Below are 16,217 nucleotides of genomic sequence, written 5' to 3' on the forward strand. Positions count from 1 at the left end.
GGTTGCAGTGCTCATCTCCGTTTCAAAGCCGAAGAGCCAGCGCTGTCCGAAGACGTTTCCGTGGTCATGTGGCCAGCATGACTAAACACCAAGGCACACGGAACACTGTTACCTTCCCACTGGAGTGGTACCTATTTATCTACTTGCGATTTCTTGCTTTTGAACTGCTAGGTTGGCAGGAGCTGGAACTAGAGACGGGAGCTCACTCCATCATGTGGCACCCGGGTCTCGAACTGCTGAACTACTGACCTTCCACAGCCTGCAGTTCAGCTTCTTAACCACTTGACCCACCGCAGCTCAGTATAAAACATACCACTCTTATAAAAAGCCAATTGCCTCAGTGGTTGATAATACTGGGTATACATTTCTCGGAGATCTGTACAGTTTAGGATCTCAGACCCAGGCTATAAAATAGGGGCCGACCCAAGGAGGGAGGGAGGGGGACGCCCGCTGCCTCAACCAAAAGCCCATTGGAAGAGCTCCGTCTTGCGGGCCCTGCAGAATTGTCATAAATCCCACAGGGCCCTGATCTCACTCGGGAGCTTATTCAACCAGGCAGGGGCCAGGGCCGAAAAGACCCTGGCCCTGGTCGAGGCAAGTCAGACTTTCCTGGGGCCGGGGACCACCAAAAGATGTTGATTGGTGGACCTCAGCGGTTGCAACCCCTATTGCCCTCTGAATTCAGTGGGACCACAAGAAGGAGTGGCCTTCTTAGAATTCCTTGCATACCAGAAGGAAGGGAGTGAGCAAGACTTTCGATCACTTTTCCTTCTCCATTTGCTGCTCTCTAGAAAGGCTACCCGCATCCTGGAAAGAAAGGCAGATGAAATCTCCCGTCTGAAGGAGGAGCTGCACAAGCTAGAATCTCAGCTGCGTGTTCTGAATTCAGATGTCGACTCCATGGCCCGTCATGCTGTCAGTGAAGTTCTGCGCAGCTACACCAGCAAAGGCGTTACAAAATGGGTAAGAGGAAGGAACCGGAGTCCGTAAACAGTGAGAGAGACTGGGGTGAATCCTGTCCCTGTCCTTCCACCCTAGTGAGCAAAGTTGGAACCCTTCCTCCAACCTGAGTGGTTCCTCTGGCCACTTAAGTTGGAAGAAGGCTTCTTAGGCTGGGGGTCGACCCCTCGGAGGATGGTTGGATCCACCCCACTGTATTTACCCCAAAGGAAGTGTAGTGTTAACCTCACCCCCAAGAAATAGAGGTGGCCGCCTTGCATCAGCATACAAGTTAACTATGTACAGTAATAAACTTTCTCTTGGGGGGGGGGGAATATGGATTGATCCAAACATTAAATCAGCAGTGGCAAGCAGTGCTCCCTCTAAGCTGTGGAGTCTTGTGGGCAAAAATCCTGCTTTGTGAGCTACTGGCGTTAATGTTGGGAGTGAGCGATTCGGCTACTGCAGAAATCAGTTTGCTCTGGAGCCCTCCTTCCTGAGCTAGGACAAAAATGTGTGAGCCGGAGGCTAAAAAACTGTGAGCTAGCTCACACTAACTCAGCTTAGAGGGAACACTGGTGGCTAGCTGATTTGGCAAGTTTCTCCAAAGTCAAGGTCCTAGAAAGATCTGCACCACCCTAATGCACACTACAGTCCATAAAAGCAAAAGGGAGAGACCTCCCAGCTGAAGCTAAACAGGAAAGGTAAAGAAACAACCGGGGAAGGCGCTAATATGCAGCAATGTCTTTTAAAGATACAAGTCAAATACAATCATATATCAATATTAAATACTAGTACTGATATCACACAATCCAGCAATAAATTGATCAATCTAAAGAATCCACTATATATGAAAATTCAATAATGCAGTGCAAAGTACATGATGTAATTAACGAAGATTCCAGACTACTTCTCCGTTTCGATGATACACTTCCTCAGAAGTAAGTATATTTGGCATTCTGTGGCTGCGGTCACACGGAACATTAGCCACGCAAGAGAGACGGAAGACAGGCGGAGTTTCCGGGCGCGATCTCACCGGCACATCTGGGAAGCGGAAAGCTTCCGTGGCACAACCGAGGCTTCCCGCCGAAAACACGCAGCAAAAAACTAGTACCTCGGAGGTACTAGTTTCCGGAAACTGCGGAGCAAGGGCAGGCGTCTGATCGCGTTTCCGGTGGCATTCGGCGCCCGCCCATGTCCCCTTGAGAAAAAGGGTTTCCCCCCCCCCAAGTCTCTGTGGATGTGCACACGCACCCAACGGAGCATGCGCATTTGTCGTGTACACAAAAAAATAAAAGCAGTTTGCTGCACCGCGCACTTCTTTGTTGCGCGCAGGCGTGTCCTGTGATCGGCACCTCTCCCTACCCACGGAACCTCCACGGTACCTCCACAGAACCTCCACAGGAGGTCTGATCGCTTAACTGCACGTTAGTTTGCCCCGGGGCAAACTTTCACGCTTCCCCCCCCCAGTTTCCTGCCCGTGTGACTGGAGCCTGTGAGTGTCATCTTATTTCACATTCTTTTGCTTCTATCAATAGATAGATTTTAGTTTCAAATGTTCACATCAAGAAAATACATTCACAGACTTCTTCAAAGGGGCTCTAGTCAGATCTGCTGTAAGCTTTCCATTGCTAGAATACCTCCTAGACCACGGCAGTCCATATGCAGCCCCTTACGCCTTGCCTATCGTTGCCATTGAAGCAGGCAAGAGCTCCACAGCAGAGAAGCAAATAGGGGCAGAAGCCTTTCTGCTTACATCCAGGCACACCGCAGACGCCACCTATGGCATCGAGCAAGCAGGTGAGCCATGCCCTAAATGAACAGCGCACCGTTCTTTGAAGCCAAGCAACAAATATCACTTGCAACCACAACTGAAGCTTTGCCTTTAGGGGCTGCACATTTTTGTTTTTTATTGACATCTCCCTGCTCTGCACAGAGATGCGGGTGTACTGGTGTGTGTGTGTGTGTGTTACACATTTTTTACCTCTTGTCTATTGACAGACTGTTCAAAAGATGCTGAAAAAAGCCATGGACAAACTGTATGAAGACGACGTTCAAATGCCTGACTATGCCCTCGAATCCTCAGGTATTAGCGCTAATAATTAGAAATTGGTATTGTAGAAAGGTTTGTTGGTCGGACATAACATCGAACTGTCCAATCTTGGTTAAAATAAACACCATGAAGTCTACGGGATACCTGTGCAGTGTTCCCGGGGCCTGTCACACCTTCTGCACCAGCTGTAGTCTCTTAAAAATCTTCAAAGGCAATTCCACATTCTGATAGACCAGCCCTGAGGAATGAATCAATGTAGCTTAGTGCTCGTCTGACACAACAGGTCCCTGATTCCACAAAGCTAGTTGGTACAAAAGCATTCCTAGCCCTTGCCGTTCTTGTCCTGGAGCACCCTAGACCAGGGGTGTCGAACTCATTTGTTATGAGGGCAGGATCTGACATAAATGAGACCTTGTTGGGCTGGGCCATGTGTGTCATAAGATATAATGCCAGGTAGCGGAGATATAAACTTTATAAAGGACACAAACACAAAGGGGTTTTTTTACTTAAAATAAAAACATGCTTAAAACATTAGAACTCTTGCAATATTTTGTTTATTTAACAGTGTCTGATAACCGACAACTCTCGCTCTGAATTATTGCATCAAAATGTCTGTGCTGTTGCAATCTTGGGTATGCTGTTCAGGTGTGTACCTGTAAGGTGCAAACCTATGATGATGCAGCAGCAGAAGAAGAAGAGATTGGGTTTATACCCCACCCTTCAGTACTCAAAGGTGTCTCAGAGCGGCTGACAAACTCCTTCCCCTTCCCCACCCCACAACAGACACCCTGTGAGGTGGGTGGGGGCTGAGAGAGCTCTGACAGAAACTGCTCTTTTTCAAGAACAGCTCTTATCAGAACTACGGCTTGCCCAAGGTCATCCAGCAAGGTGCAAGTGGAGGAGTGGGGAATCAAACCCGGTTCTCCCAGATTAGAGTCTGCGCACTTAACCACTACACCAAACTGGCGGCAGCAGCAGAACTGGAAGCAGAAGCAGAAGACAGCCAGTTCCACTGCAGGCCTGATAGCAGCCCTCTGGAGGCCTCGTCCAGCCCCCGGGCCACATGTTTGACACCCTTGCCCTACACTGAAACATTTCATGGCTAACAGTGCAGTCCCAGAATTACTCCAGTTGAAACCCCATTGATTTCAGTTGGCCGAGGATGGAGTAAGCTGCCTGTAGGATAATCCTGCAAGGGAACCTGGGCCCCTCAAAGACCTTCATTCCTTCCCCCACATCAACTGTACTCATGGCCATAATATCCAAGGAGAAATTCCTCGAGCTGATCTTCTCATACAGTTGTCAGCTGGGATCCCAGAGAGGCAAAGCACTGTAGCCAAATCAGTTGCCAGACTGATATTTGGCCTCCAGATGCTCTTGAAGCTACAAGACAGTCGGCTGTTATTCATCCATTGGATTCAGAGGTGGCATTTTGCAGTGACCACAGTCCTTCTGGCAGGCAGATCCCAGAAGAAGCTGGTCGAAAGCGTATACCCAGAATTAAACATCGTTGGTCTTAAAGGTGCCACTGGACTCAAAACTCTGTTCCACCCAGGAGGTGTGGTTTACAAGGCACCTTGGGTCTTTATCTTGACTTCCAGGTGGCTCCACTCTATCACTATTGGTACCAACCATTGCAATCCGGCTACATTAACAAAAAAGGGTTAATTCTCCCGTATCCAAAGTTGCAGTTCTTATAAAAATAAGTGGTTTTTTTTTTAAAGGGACCAACATTTTGAGCGAGGCTGTTTGCTCTGTCCATTCTTGTGCGATGAACAATTATGCGCTTGAGATTTTGTTCACGCGTTGCACCGCACTGTTTAAACCTCGAGGCACGATGGCATACCTATTTGATTGCAGGTGCTTGCATCATTCAGTCCAGGACCACTAGGAGCTATCGCCACGAAGGAGGAAACTACTTCTGCGGCCCCGTCAAGGTGCTCCCATTTGTGAGATCCCCAAGCCTTATTCTTCAGGTACCAAAAGAAAAAGAAACTTTCAGGCATTCTTTTTAGAAATTCCCACCCTCCTTTTCTTCCCTATCACCTTTCCCAAAGCTTTCCTATGGAAGCCCTGGGTGTCGCTTAAGCTCTCCGTGTAGCCCAGCAGAAACAGAGCTTCCAGATAGCAGCTTTCCCCTCATTCCCCCCTGCCCCATTTCCCATGGTGGCCATTCTCTCCCCCCAACACTGCGGGGTGGGAGTGGTTTCTAAGTCTGTTTTCCCCCAAAGTGACAATAGACACTACCCTGACCGGGAGGGCCCAGGCGAGCCCGATCGCGTCAGATCCCAGAAGCTAGGCAGGGTCACCCCTGGTCAGCATTGGGATGGGAGACCACTAGTGTTCCCTCTAAGCTGAGTCAGTGTGAGCCAGCTCACAGTTTTTTAGCCTCTGGCTCACACCTTTTTGTCTTCGCTCAGGGAGGAGGGCTCCAGAGCAAACTAATTTATGCAGCAGCCAAATGGCCCGCTCACAACTTCAATGCCAGTAGCTCGCAAAGTAGAATGTTTGCTCACAAGACTCCACAGCTTATAGGGAGCATTGGAGACCACCAAGGAAGTCCAGGGTCACTCCACAGAGGCGGGCAACGGCAAACCGCCTCTGAACGTCTCTTGCCTTGAAAACCCTGCAATGGGGTCACCATACGTCAGCTGTGATTTCGCGAGAGGGAGAAAAAGGTAGACATACCAAGATACCATCATATCAATACGCCAAGTGCTGATTTTTTTTAATAAAAAAAACAACAACCTCAAAAAAGGTCTGTGATGGCATTCATGGAGTGGGGGCCCCTGCCATTTATTTACCAAACTTTTACCCTGCCCTCCCGCCAAGGCGGCTCAGGGCGGCTCACAAATAGTTAATACCAGTATACAATTAAAACCAGTTATCACAACTAATACAATACCAGACCATAAACCCATACAACATGACAGTAAATGTAATGGGCAACGAAGCAGGAAAAATGTCTGCTGTGTTGGCAGAATTGGTGTTATGTACTGAGCCTGAACAGTACCTGGAAACTGGCTAAGCTCGTTCCACCAGAACAATAGATAGCCAGGACCCTGGAATGGACCTATAGAGGAGTAGTTGTAATGTAAACAGCCTATTGTTGGTGGTAGGGTATGCTGGAGTGTGGTCTCTGCAGGCTTTATAAAGAGGGCTGCAAGGCCAGATTTTCTGTCTTAGAGTTGAGCTGAAATCACTAATAAACGATGAGCTGATCACTATACGCGTCCCGAAACCAGTATATTTGAACTGGGAAATTCCAGACTCTCCTACCCATGTGGCCACCAACCCAGCTTTGTTGCGGTCCTTTCCCAATCATCACAGCAACAGATTTGGAAAAGATCCCAGAAAAGTCAAGTGATACACGGAAGCACCGCAATGCTATGGGGAAGCACGGAAAAACTCCACTTCCCAACAGCACTGAACCCAGGGCAAATCCCTCCTGTGGAAACTGCCTCTGTCATCAGTTCATTCTTTTCTCTGTCGCCCCAACTCATTGTCATTTCTAATACCCTGACAATCACGGCTGTCAACCATGACTGTTTTTCTGTTAAAGGGATTTGGGGACAATGGCTTGGAGAGCTGCTCAGGGTCTGGCCGGGTCATAGGGTTGGATCCAGGCTGTTTCTCTGCTGGGGAGAAAGGGGGGGGGTCGTCCTCCTTGCCCGCCAAACACTATGGTGAGGATTGGGGGAGGGGGCTGTAACAAGCCAGAGACCCTGAGTGAGAAGGCTGGCTGGATCCAACCCATTATGTGTCCGAGGCACCATTTGGTAACATGCATAGAATGCATCTTACATTGGACAGCGACAGAGAGAGAGAAGTAAAAGGAGAACTAGAGTCTATCAAATGAAGATTTGGACAGGAAAAGAAACGGAGAGGAAAAGGAAAACCAAAATTGACATAGACTCTGTCTGATCGCTGAAGCTCTATCAAGGCTTCCTGTCCAGAATGTTAAATGCTTTCACTAATAATCAAGATTGTAAAGCGAGTTTTGAGTTGTATTCCAGCTAAACTTCCAGTTCACGGCATATCCGTGATCATTTTAAAGTGGACCAAAGGGGTCAAAATTAATCATTGAGAATTAATTGGCTTTGGCGGAAATAAAGCAGCGACAAAGCTTAGCCAGGTGGTTATAAAACCATTCCAAATTGCTTTGTGTTCGCTTGCAGCCTGAACGCTCCCCTGGAAACTGCTGGGCTTTTCCTGGACACCAAGGTGAAGCTGTCGTTAAACTAGCCACGAGAATTATCCCAACTGCTGTCACAATAGACCACATATCTAAGAACATCTCCCCCACTGGAGAAATCTCTAGTGCTCCCAAAGATTTTGCCGTCTATGTAAGTATCCTCTTTGAGTTTTCATACAAGAATTTAGGGAAGGGCTTTTTAAAAAAAATTTTTAAGGCTCAAACTATTTTAACCTACAACTTTTCTTTTTTTTATATGAAAGAAGGTAATCTCCAGGTTTTAACAACCCTAGTTCTGTTGATTATATAAGACACTAACTAGAATAGACTCCAAACACTTTGCTATAGTCATAGACTATACAAGAGATGTGTTTTGCACACAAATGCTGTTCAGAGCTCTTAAATTTTGATGTTTACGCAACCTGGTAGTCTAAATACCATACCAGGAAATCTTTCAGAGTATGCATGCATTCCCGTCATTGATCAGTTTAATTCACTAAACTCTCATTGGGATAGGTGACTTGTGTAGATAGCTAGTAGAATATGTCACACTGGGGCGATGCATAAGTATTTAAACAGAAAACATATCTGTGACGGCCACATATAAATACTTCAGTACTCTGATCCAAGTTCAGGGTTCCCTTAACTTACCAAAAGAAAAGCTGAGTCTCCTCTGTAGAATGTAAAGGTAAAGGTAAAGGTTCCCTTGTTCGAAAGCCAGTCGAATCCGACTCTAGGGTTGCGGTGCTCATCTCTGTTTCAAAGCCGAAGAGCCAGCGCTGTCTGAAGACGTTTCCGTGGTCATGTGGCCGGCATGACTAAACACCGAGGCGCACGGAATGCTGTTCCCTTCCCACCAAAGTGGTACCTATTTATCTACTTGCAATTTCTTGCTTTCGAACTGCTAGGTTGGCAGGAGCTTCAGATACCGGAGCTCACTCCGTCATGCGGCACTCGGGTCTCGAACTGCTGAACTACTGACCTTCCACAGCCTGCAGTTCAGCGTCTTAACCACTTGAGCCACCGCAGCTCCTTTCTGTAGAATGAGGGTGTATCTAAGTCTGCTTCAGCTGAAAACTCCAGACAGGCGATATTTGGATGGCCAAAATAAAAAGCTGTGTCATTAATCCTGTAATCTGCCTACAGCTTCCCAGCGTATTGGCACTTTAACACCAAATAAAATGGATTTACCACCTACATTAGAGGGGATTTCCAAGTCTCAAGATACAGCTATACTTCACTATGGAGCTTTTCCCCAGAGGGAAGAGGTTCTCTGTTGGGTCTGGTGTGCGACTAGAATGCCAGACACTGCAGATAAAGTCACTCGCATCCCCTCTGACTTGGACTCCGTGGTTCGTCCAGGTTTGGGTGACGTGTCTGGGGCAATCTGATTGTTTGCAGTGGACGGCAAGGTTTCAACAGGCGAAGATCTCTCTCCCCCTTGTTCCTTCTAACTTAAGCATCACACGGCTTGTGGCACCTGCTTGGCCCCGTGCCCATCCTCTGAGGATGCAGACAAGGGAAGAGGTTGGTGGTGATCACTAATAATGGGCAGCCAGGACGCCTGGCCAAAATTTGCGGATCACTCACTGGAAGACAAGCCCACTGCTTTGGGGCACACATTCCGATGACGATGCATCATATTTTGACGATCCTTTAAATATTACGCAAGGGCCTCTATAACAATATTCCCCGATCGTTCAAAATTCTCCCCTACTAAGTTTTAAGAAACCGAGTGACTCACATTATTTGTCATAGCCGAACGGCTAAACGTTGCCGCCCCTGAAACGGCATCCTGTGCTTTCCGATCTAACCAGTTCTTTGATTGCTAATGATACGCCTCCCCTCCTGCCCCCCCCCAAGGGATTAAAAGGAAAACACGAGGAGGATGGAACTTTCCTTGGCGATTTCGTTTATGACGCCGAAGGACACGTGATCCAGACTTTCAAACTGAAGGTACGGTGAGCACGATGGAAAAGAACAGCACAATTCTAATGCCACCCGAGAGGGTATTTAATGCTTGTTGACTCTTCAGTTGGAGAAAGTCTCTTTAGGCTGGCCGAAGGCTTCCAACTTTGCTCAGTGGAGTGGTGGGCTCCAGGCCGCTATGACTTCTCAACAGAACAGAACGCTATGAAACCCAAACAAAAATGTCTGTTTCTGGAACTCTATCAAGATGGGTAGCCCTGTTAGTCTGTCTGTCTGTCTGTAGCAGTAGGAAAGAGAGTCCATCAGCACCTTAAAGACTCACAACATTTGTGGCAGGGTATGAGCATTTGTGAGTCACTGCTCACTTCTTCAGATACCACGAGAATGTGAGTCCATCATTCCTATATATTGGAAAGACACTATATAGGACAGAAGGTGTTAAGTAGTGGGTTCAAGAAGTTGTAGTAATTTCAACATAGCTTGAAAGCCAATCGAATCCAACTCTAGGGGTAGTGCTCATTTCCGTTTCCAAGCCGAAGAGCCAGCGCTGTCCGAAGACTTCTCCATGGTCATGTGGCTGGCATGACTAAACGCCGAGGCGCATGGAACGCTATCACCTTCCCACCGAAGCGGTGCCTATTTATCTACTTGCAATTTCTTGCTTTCGAACTGCTGGGTTGGCAGGAGCTGGGGCCAGAGATGGGAGCTCATTCCGTTACGCGGTACTCGGGTCTCGAACTGCCGAGCTACTGATCTCCCAGCCTGCAACTCAGCGTCTTTAACCTCTGAGCCACCGCAGCCCCTGCCTTAGGGTACCCTACCTCAGTCCTACCTTAGGGAAGACTAAACTGAGGAATAATTACATTTAAAGGTACCAGCTGGAGCTGGGCAATAAGAGCAACAATGAGAAGAGCTGGCTTTAAAGGGCAGGAAGTAGAAAGTAAAATGAGTCGAGGCTGGGACTTTTCAGTCAACCAAAGAAACAGCCAGGGTTGGTGGTGGGGAACATGCTAGAGGCTTATAAAATCATTCATAGTGTAAAGAAAGTGGATAGAGAGCTTCTTCTCTGCTGTCGGTAGAACTTGGCCGCACCTCATGAAGTTGTTGGCCAATAGATTCAGGACAGATTAAAGGAATGCTTTCTTTATTCAATTACTAACTAAATTGTGGGATTCACTGCCAGGGGACCCAGTGATAGCCACAGGCATAGATGGTTTCTGAAAACGGTTAGGCAAATTAATAGAAGATAGATCTCTAATCTGGGAGAACTGGGCTTGATTCCCCCACTTCTCCACTTGCGCCTGCTGGATGATCTTGGGCAAGCCGTAGTTCTGATAAGAGCTGTTCTTGAAAAACAGCAGTTTCTGTCAGAGCGCTCTCAGCCCCCACCCACCTCACAGGGTGGGGAGGGGAAGGGAAAGGAGTTTGTCAGCCGCTCTGAGGCACCTTTGGGTAGTGAAGGGCGGGGTATGAATCCAATCTCCTCTTCTGCTGCTGCTGCATCATCGTAGGTTTGCGCCTTACAGATACACACCTGAACAGCATACCCAAGATTGCAACAGCAGACATTTTGATGCAACAATTCAGAGCAAGAGGTGTCAGTTATCAGACACTGTTAAATAAACAAAATATTGCAAGAGTGCTAATGTTTACTTAATATTTTAAGTAAAAAAAACCCTTTGTGCTTGTGTCCTTTATAAAGTTTATATCTCCGCTACCTGGTATTACATCTTATGACACACATGGTTCGGCCCAACAAGGTCTCATTTATGTCAGATCCGGCCCTCATAAGCCACTCTGAGACTCTTTTGGGTAGTAAAGGGCGGGGTATAAATCCAATATCATCTTCTTCATCATCAATGGCTGCTACCCATGGTGACTGAAGGGAGCCTCCACCTACAGAAGCAACAGACCTCTAAATACCAGTGCCCTCGGAGGCAACGTCAGCGGAAGACCTTGGCCTCTAGGCCTCATTTGTTGGCTCTTCAGGGCAACTGGTTGGCCATTGTTGGTTGCCAGATTAGATGGACCACTGGTCCGATCCGGAAGGCCGTGCTTAAAATATATACGCTTCTCCTTTCAGGGTAACTCTTCCGAAAGTATAAACTACGTGAAACTGAAAGTGCTAAGCAACTGGGGACACCCGAAATACACCTGCATCTATCGCTTCAGGGTCCACGGATATTTAGCAAGTGACTAAGCAGCATCCCGTTGCTGGATGAGGAACGAAGTTGCCATGCCAAGCAGCCGTGAATTTGCTGTGCCATTTTCTAATTAAAAAGAAATTAAAAAGAAATCACGGGCCATGAAATGCTTGTGAGAAGTTGTTTTTATTCTTCACTTTCACCCCCTGCTGCTGATTGATTCACAAAGCAAAAAATGGGGAGGGTGACGACATACTAAAGAGGCAAGAGATTGGGGGGGGGGTATTTCTCTTAAAAATATCTGTCTGCCCGAACCTTACACTAACCATGCAGTCCTAAACAGAGTTACACCCTTTTAAGCCCATTAACTTCAAAGGACTTAGAAAGGTGTAACTCTAGTTAGGACTGCATTGTTAATGTACCAGCAATACTACTAGGTCAGAATAAACAAACTTGCAGATCATAATCATATCTAAAACTGTATCAAATAGTAAGAAAATGGACAAGATATTCACAACTAAAGTCATTTTCGGTGCATTTGTCCTTCCAACTCAGTGAACATGATTCTAAAAAGAGTTTCTGCCTATCAAAATGACATCACATGATACTATAATTCATACATCTGTATTTTATGGTGGACTTGTTCTCGGGATCTGAGCTCTTCACAGCCCGAGAGTGGTCTGTTCCTTGGGATGAAATGGGCCCAGTCTGGCAGTTTCTCCATTGGCAAGATTGTTTGGGGGTAGCGGTTAGGGGTGTGGACTCTAATCTGGGAGAACCAGGGTTTATTCCCCACTTCTCCACATGCAGCTGCTGGTGTGACCTTGGGTCAGTCACAAGTTCTTTCAGAGCTGCTCTTTCACAAGCAATTCTCTCAGAGCTCTCTCAGCCCCACCTACCTCACAGGGTGTCTGCTGTGGGGAGGGGAAGGGAAAGGAGATTGTAAACTGCTCTGAGACTTCCTTCGGGTAGTGAAGGGCGGGGTATAAATCCAATCTCTTCTTCTCTTTTTCGTTGTGAAGAGATGGCTAAAGCAGCAGAACAAAATTTGAGTCCAGCGGCGCCTTGAAGACCAAGAGAGTTTAATTCTGGGTATCAGCTTTCATGTGCATGCACACTTTGAACCCTCAGAAATCGGGGAGCACCCATTCATTTATTTATCTATTTTTCACATTTGTATCCCGCCCTCCCCAATGGGCTCAGGGCGGCTGACAAGGGCAAGGTAATTAGCCGTGCCATAATTAAAACATATAAAACATAATAAGGACATCCAATACTTAAAAACAACGGTGCTCAATCAATTACAGATATCATACATCCAAGATGGAATCAACACAGTTCCAGGCGGTACTCCCATGATATTTGTGCCCAGTGGCAACGGCTTATCGGATCTTCTTTACATTTTCCAGGTTCTTCCTCCGGGCCTCGTCGGTGCATCCTTTAAGATACCATGACGGTGGTGGTATAGTAGGGCGGCGGCTCCTACTCAAAGGCCTGGCAGAAGAGCTCCGTCTTGCAGGCCCTGCGGAACTGCATAAGGTCCCGCAGGGCCCGGATCTCCCCCGGGAGCTCGTTCCACCAGGTAGGAGCCGCCACCGAAAAAGCCCTGGCCCTGGTCGCAGCTAGTTTAACGTCCTTGGGGCCCGGGATGACCAACAGATTTTGGGCCCCCGACCGTAGTGCTCTTGGGGGAACATGTGGGGAAAGGCGGTCCCTCAGGTAGCCTGGACCCATGTTCTTGTCTTTTGGGTCCATGGCAATTCCACCTGGCCTGAGGTTCAGGATTCCTCCTTCGCAGAGATGAGAGGCGCAGAACGGCAGCGAGGAGGGAGAAAAACACCCTCCCTATTTGGGAGTCCTGAAAAGTACCAGCCTTTGCATTCGCCTCCCGAAACATGCAAGGTTTGTCTCTGCCGAGCTCCTCCAGGCAGATTTCCCAGCCTTCCATCTGCCCTGATCCGAAGGGCCAGCAGGATCTGTCCCCCCCCCGTCTTTCCCCTCAGCACCACCTATTGTGGTGCTTACCAACCTCCAGGTGGAGCCCGAAGAGCTAGAATTATGACAGGTGGGTAGCCGGGTTAGTCTGAAGCGCGTTTAAGTCCACCACCAACGTTTTCTTCAAGGATCAGCTTTCGGGTGCATGCACACCTCTTCAGATGTACTGGCGAAGTCTGTCTGAGTGGGCGATCCTGCATCTAGCATTCACTCCACATTTTCTCAACTGGTAGGAATAGGGTTGCCAGCCTCCAGGTGGGGCCTGGAGATCTCCCACTTTTACAACTGATCTCCAGCTGATGGAGATCAGCTCCCCTGGAGAAAGCTGCTGCTTTTGGCAGTGGACTCTAGGGCATTTTACCATGCTGAGGCCCCTCCCCTCCCCTCCCCAAACTTCACCCTCTCCTGGATCCACCCCCAAAGTCTCCAGGTATTTGCCAACCCAGACCTGGCAACCCTAGGGAGGGAAAAGTGCAGCCCTCAAAACTACATCCAAATACCTCGGGGCAACGCCATACTGACTGCAAAGTCACCCCTGAACGGCCGAAGAAGAAGGTTTTATTCACGGTCTACGGCCAGAACATAAATGGTTGTTGTTGTTGTTCAGTCGCACAGTCGAGTCCGACTCTTCGCGACCCCATGGACCAGATCACGCCAGGCCCTCCTGTCTTCTGCCGTCCTCTGAAGTTGGCTCAATTTCATGTTCGTTGCATCGATGACACTGTCTAACCATCTCATCCTTTGCCGTCCCCATCTTCTTTGACCTTCAACATAAATTACAGACAATAAAATGCCTCATCGGGGCAATACAACAATAACAAAATCATTCACAATACAATTTAAACAATGCCTCACAATAAGATTATTCAAAATATGGTAGAGTACTACAATGTCTACTAAAAACTTTGAAATCTCAATAGTCCACTAGGTAAAGGTTTCCTTTGCTCCAAAGGCAGTCAAATCCGACACTAGGGATGTGGTGCTCATCTCCGTTTCCAAGCCAAAGAGCCAGTGTTGTCCGAAGACGAGGCACACAGGATGCGGTTGCCTTCCCACCGAAGTGGTCCCTATTCATCTACTTGCAATTTCTTGCTTTCGAACTGCTAGGTTTGGCAGGAGCTGGGGCCAGAGATGGAAGCTCACTCCCTCTCGAACTGCTGAACTACCGGCCTTCTGGTCTAGCAGTTCAGCGTCTTAACCACTTGAGCCACTGCAGCCCCATCAATAGTCCACTACATGAGCTGTTACAGTTTTTGTATGCCTTGCAGCAGGCCAGCCAAATCTAGCCCCCAGGTAAGGAAGGTTATGGTGCCCATCTGAAAGAAAACTGGGAAAGCACAATCTTCGTCTGCTGTTTAAAGGCAGGGCTATTTTTGGGCAGGAACACACAGGAACGGAGTTCCGGCTGCCTCCCAAGTTGGCCACGCCCAGCAGGAACTCATTAGCATAATAGGCCACACCCAACAGCAGGAACTCATTAGGATTGGCTACATTAGGGGTGTGTGGCCTAACATGCAAAGGAGTTCCTGCTACAAAAAAAGGTCCTGGGTTTTGACCACAAACAAGGTAAACAGAATAAGAAGCAAAAGGTGGGTGTGGCTGGATGAGCACACTTCTGGTAACATGGGGTGTGGCCTAATATGCCAATGAGCTGTGTCATCAGGGGTGTGGCCTAATATGCTAATGAGTTTCTGCTGTTGGGTGTGGTCTATTATGCTAATGAGTTCCTGCTGGGCTTTTTCTACAAAAAGAGCCCTGTAAGGTAATGACAGAGGCAGAGATTCACGGAAATGGTTATGGACCTTACAGTCAAACAGGACGTGGTCCAGCGATCCTATCTATGCCTTTATTACAGCCGGCCATAAAACAGCCATAGATCTATGCAAAAGGTACCATCAAATCCTACGACCAAAGAACTCGAAAGTGGCCTGCAGAGTGGGCCATAAAACCCGCAGTGAAACCAGCATACAATGCAGAGGGGACTTTCTGTTCCAACGTGGGTTTCCTACAACAACGGAGGGGAAGAAAGCCTTTGCAGAATCTGCCCCCGAAGTAAATGTTCCCTCTAAGCTGAGTGAGTGTGAGCTAGCTCACAGTTTTTTAGCCTCCGGCTCACACATTTTTGTCTCAGCTCAGGAAGGAGGGCTCCAGAGCAAACTAATTTATGCAGCAGCCAAATCACTCTACAGCTTAGAGGGAACATTGGTCCAGAGCAACCTAATTTGAGCAGTAGCAAAATCGCCGAGACACAACTTTAATGCCGGTAGCTCACAAAGTAGAATTTTTGCTCACAAGACTCCACAGCTTAGAGGGAGCGCTGGTGTGTGTGTGTGGGTCTTCACTGGGAATCCAGCTTCGTTCCTGGGGAGTTGTGATTTAAAGCGACACTTCCGGTTCCCTGTAGGCGGCGGGGAGGCCATAGAGTGTCTTCGAAGGGCTAGCGCGGCCGCTTCCTGCCTCGGGAGCGAACCGCTCCGGCCGGCCCCGCAGGTGGCGACGTTCGAATGGGAGCCCGAAGTGGCAGTTGGCGGCTCTCGGCCTCTGTGCCGCCGGCGGGGTGGGCGTTCACGAAGGGCTAGCGCGGCCGCTTCCTGCCTCGGGAGCGAACCGCTCCGGCCGGCCCCGCAGGTGGCGACGTTCGAATGGGAGCCCGAAGTGGCAGTTGGCGGCTCTCGGCCTCTGTGCCGCCGGCGGGGTGGGCGTTCAGGGCGCCGGCAGAGCAGCAGCGGCGGCCTCGGCCATGCGCTTCCGAGCCCGGATCGTCGACGTGAGCTGCCTCAACCACTTTACCCGTGAGTGGGGGCCGGGGGGGGGGGCGGGCAGGAAAGGAAGAGGGGAGCAGCCGGGATGATGCCTGCCTGTGAGCTTAGCAGCCGCTGGCTAATAGGGTGCAAACTTTACAGGGGAAACTCCCCCCACCTCCCCAGCTTTCAGAAAGGGTAGAAGCTCCGTCTTTTCCTGC

At 48.6% G+C, this 16,217-nt stretch overlaps 2 protein-coding genes across 2 annotated transcripts in view; both read left to right on the forward strand.

Moving 5' to 3' along the window:
* Positions 1–791: 791 nt before the first annotated feature.
* Positions 792–11,316, forward strand: SUN3 (Sad1 and UNC84 domain containing 3; the record flags this gene model as incomplete). The annotated part of the gene is made up of 6 exons (XM_015411490.1): positions 792–963; positions 2,941–3,025; positions 4,853–4,968; positions 7,171–7,338; positions 9,051–9,143; positions 11,200–11,316. Coding segments are annotated over 6 exons (751 nt in total), but the record flags the coding sequence as incomplete, so codon positions are not given.
* Positions 11,317–15,869: 4,553 nt separating this feature from the next.
* LOC107110693 (checkpoint protein HUS1-like) overlaps positions 15,870–16,217 on the forward strand; it is a 7,900-nt gene continuing 7,552 nt past the window's right edge. Inside the window, exon 1 of the mRNA XM_015411492.1 lies at positions 15,870–16,047. Coding sequence (XP_015266978.1) covers positions 15,996–16,047 — 52 coding nt within the window. The 5' untranslated portion in view covers positions 15,870–15,995. The remainder of the gene's footprint in view (positions 16,048–16,217) is intronic.

Source organism: Gekko japonicus, unplaced genomic scaffold, assembly GCF_001447785.1.
Source record: "Gekko japonicus isolate JY-2015 unplaced genomic scaffold, Gekko_japonicus_V1.1 scaffold5073, whole genome shotgun sequence".
NCBI lineage: Eukaryota > Metazoa > Chordata > Lepidosauria > Squamata > Gekkonidae > Gekko > Gekko japonicus.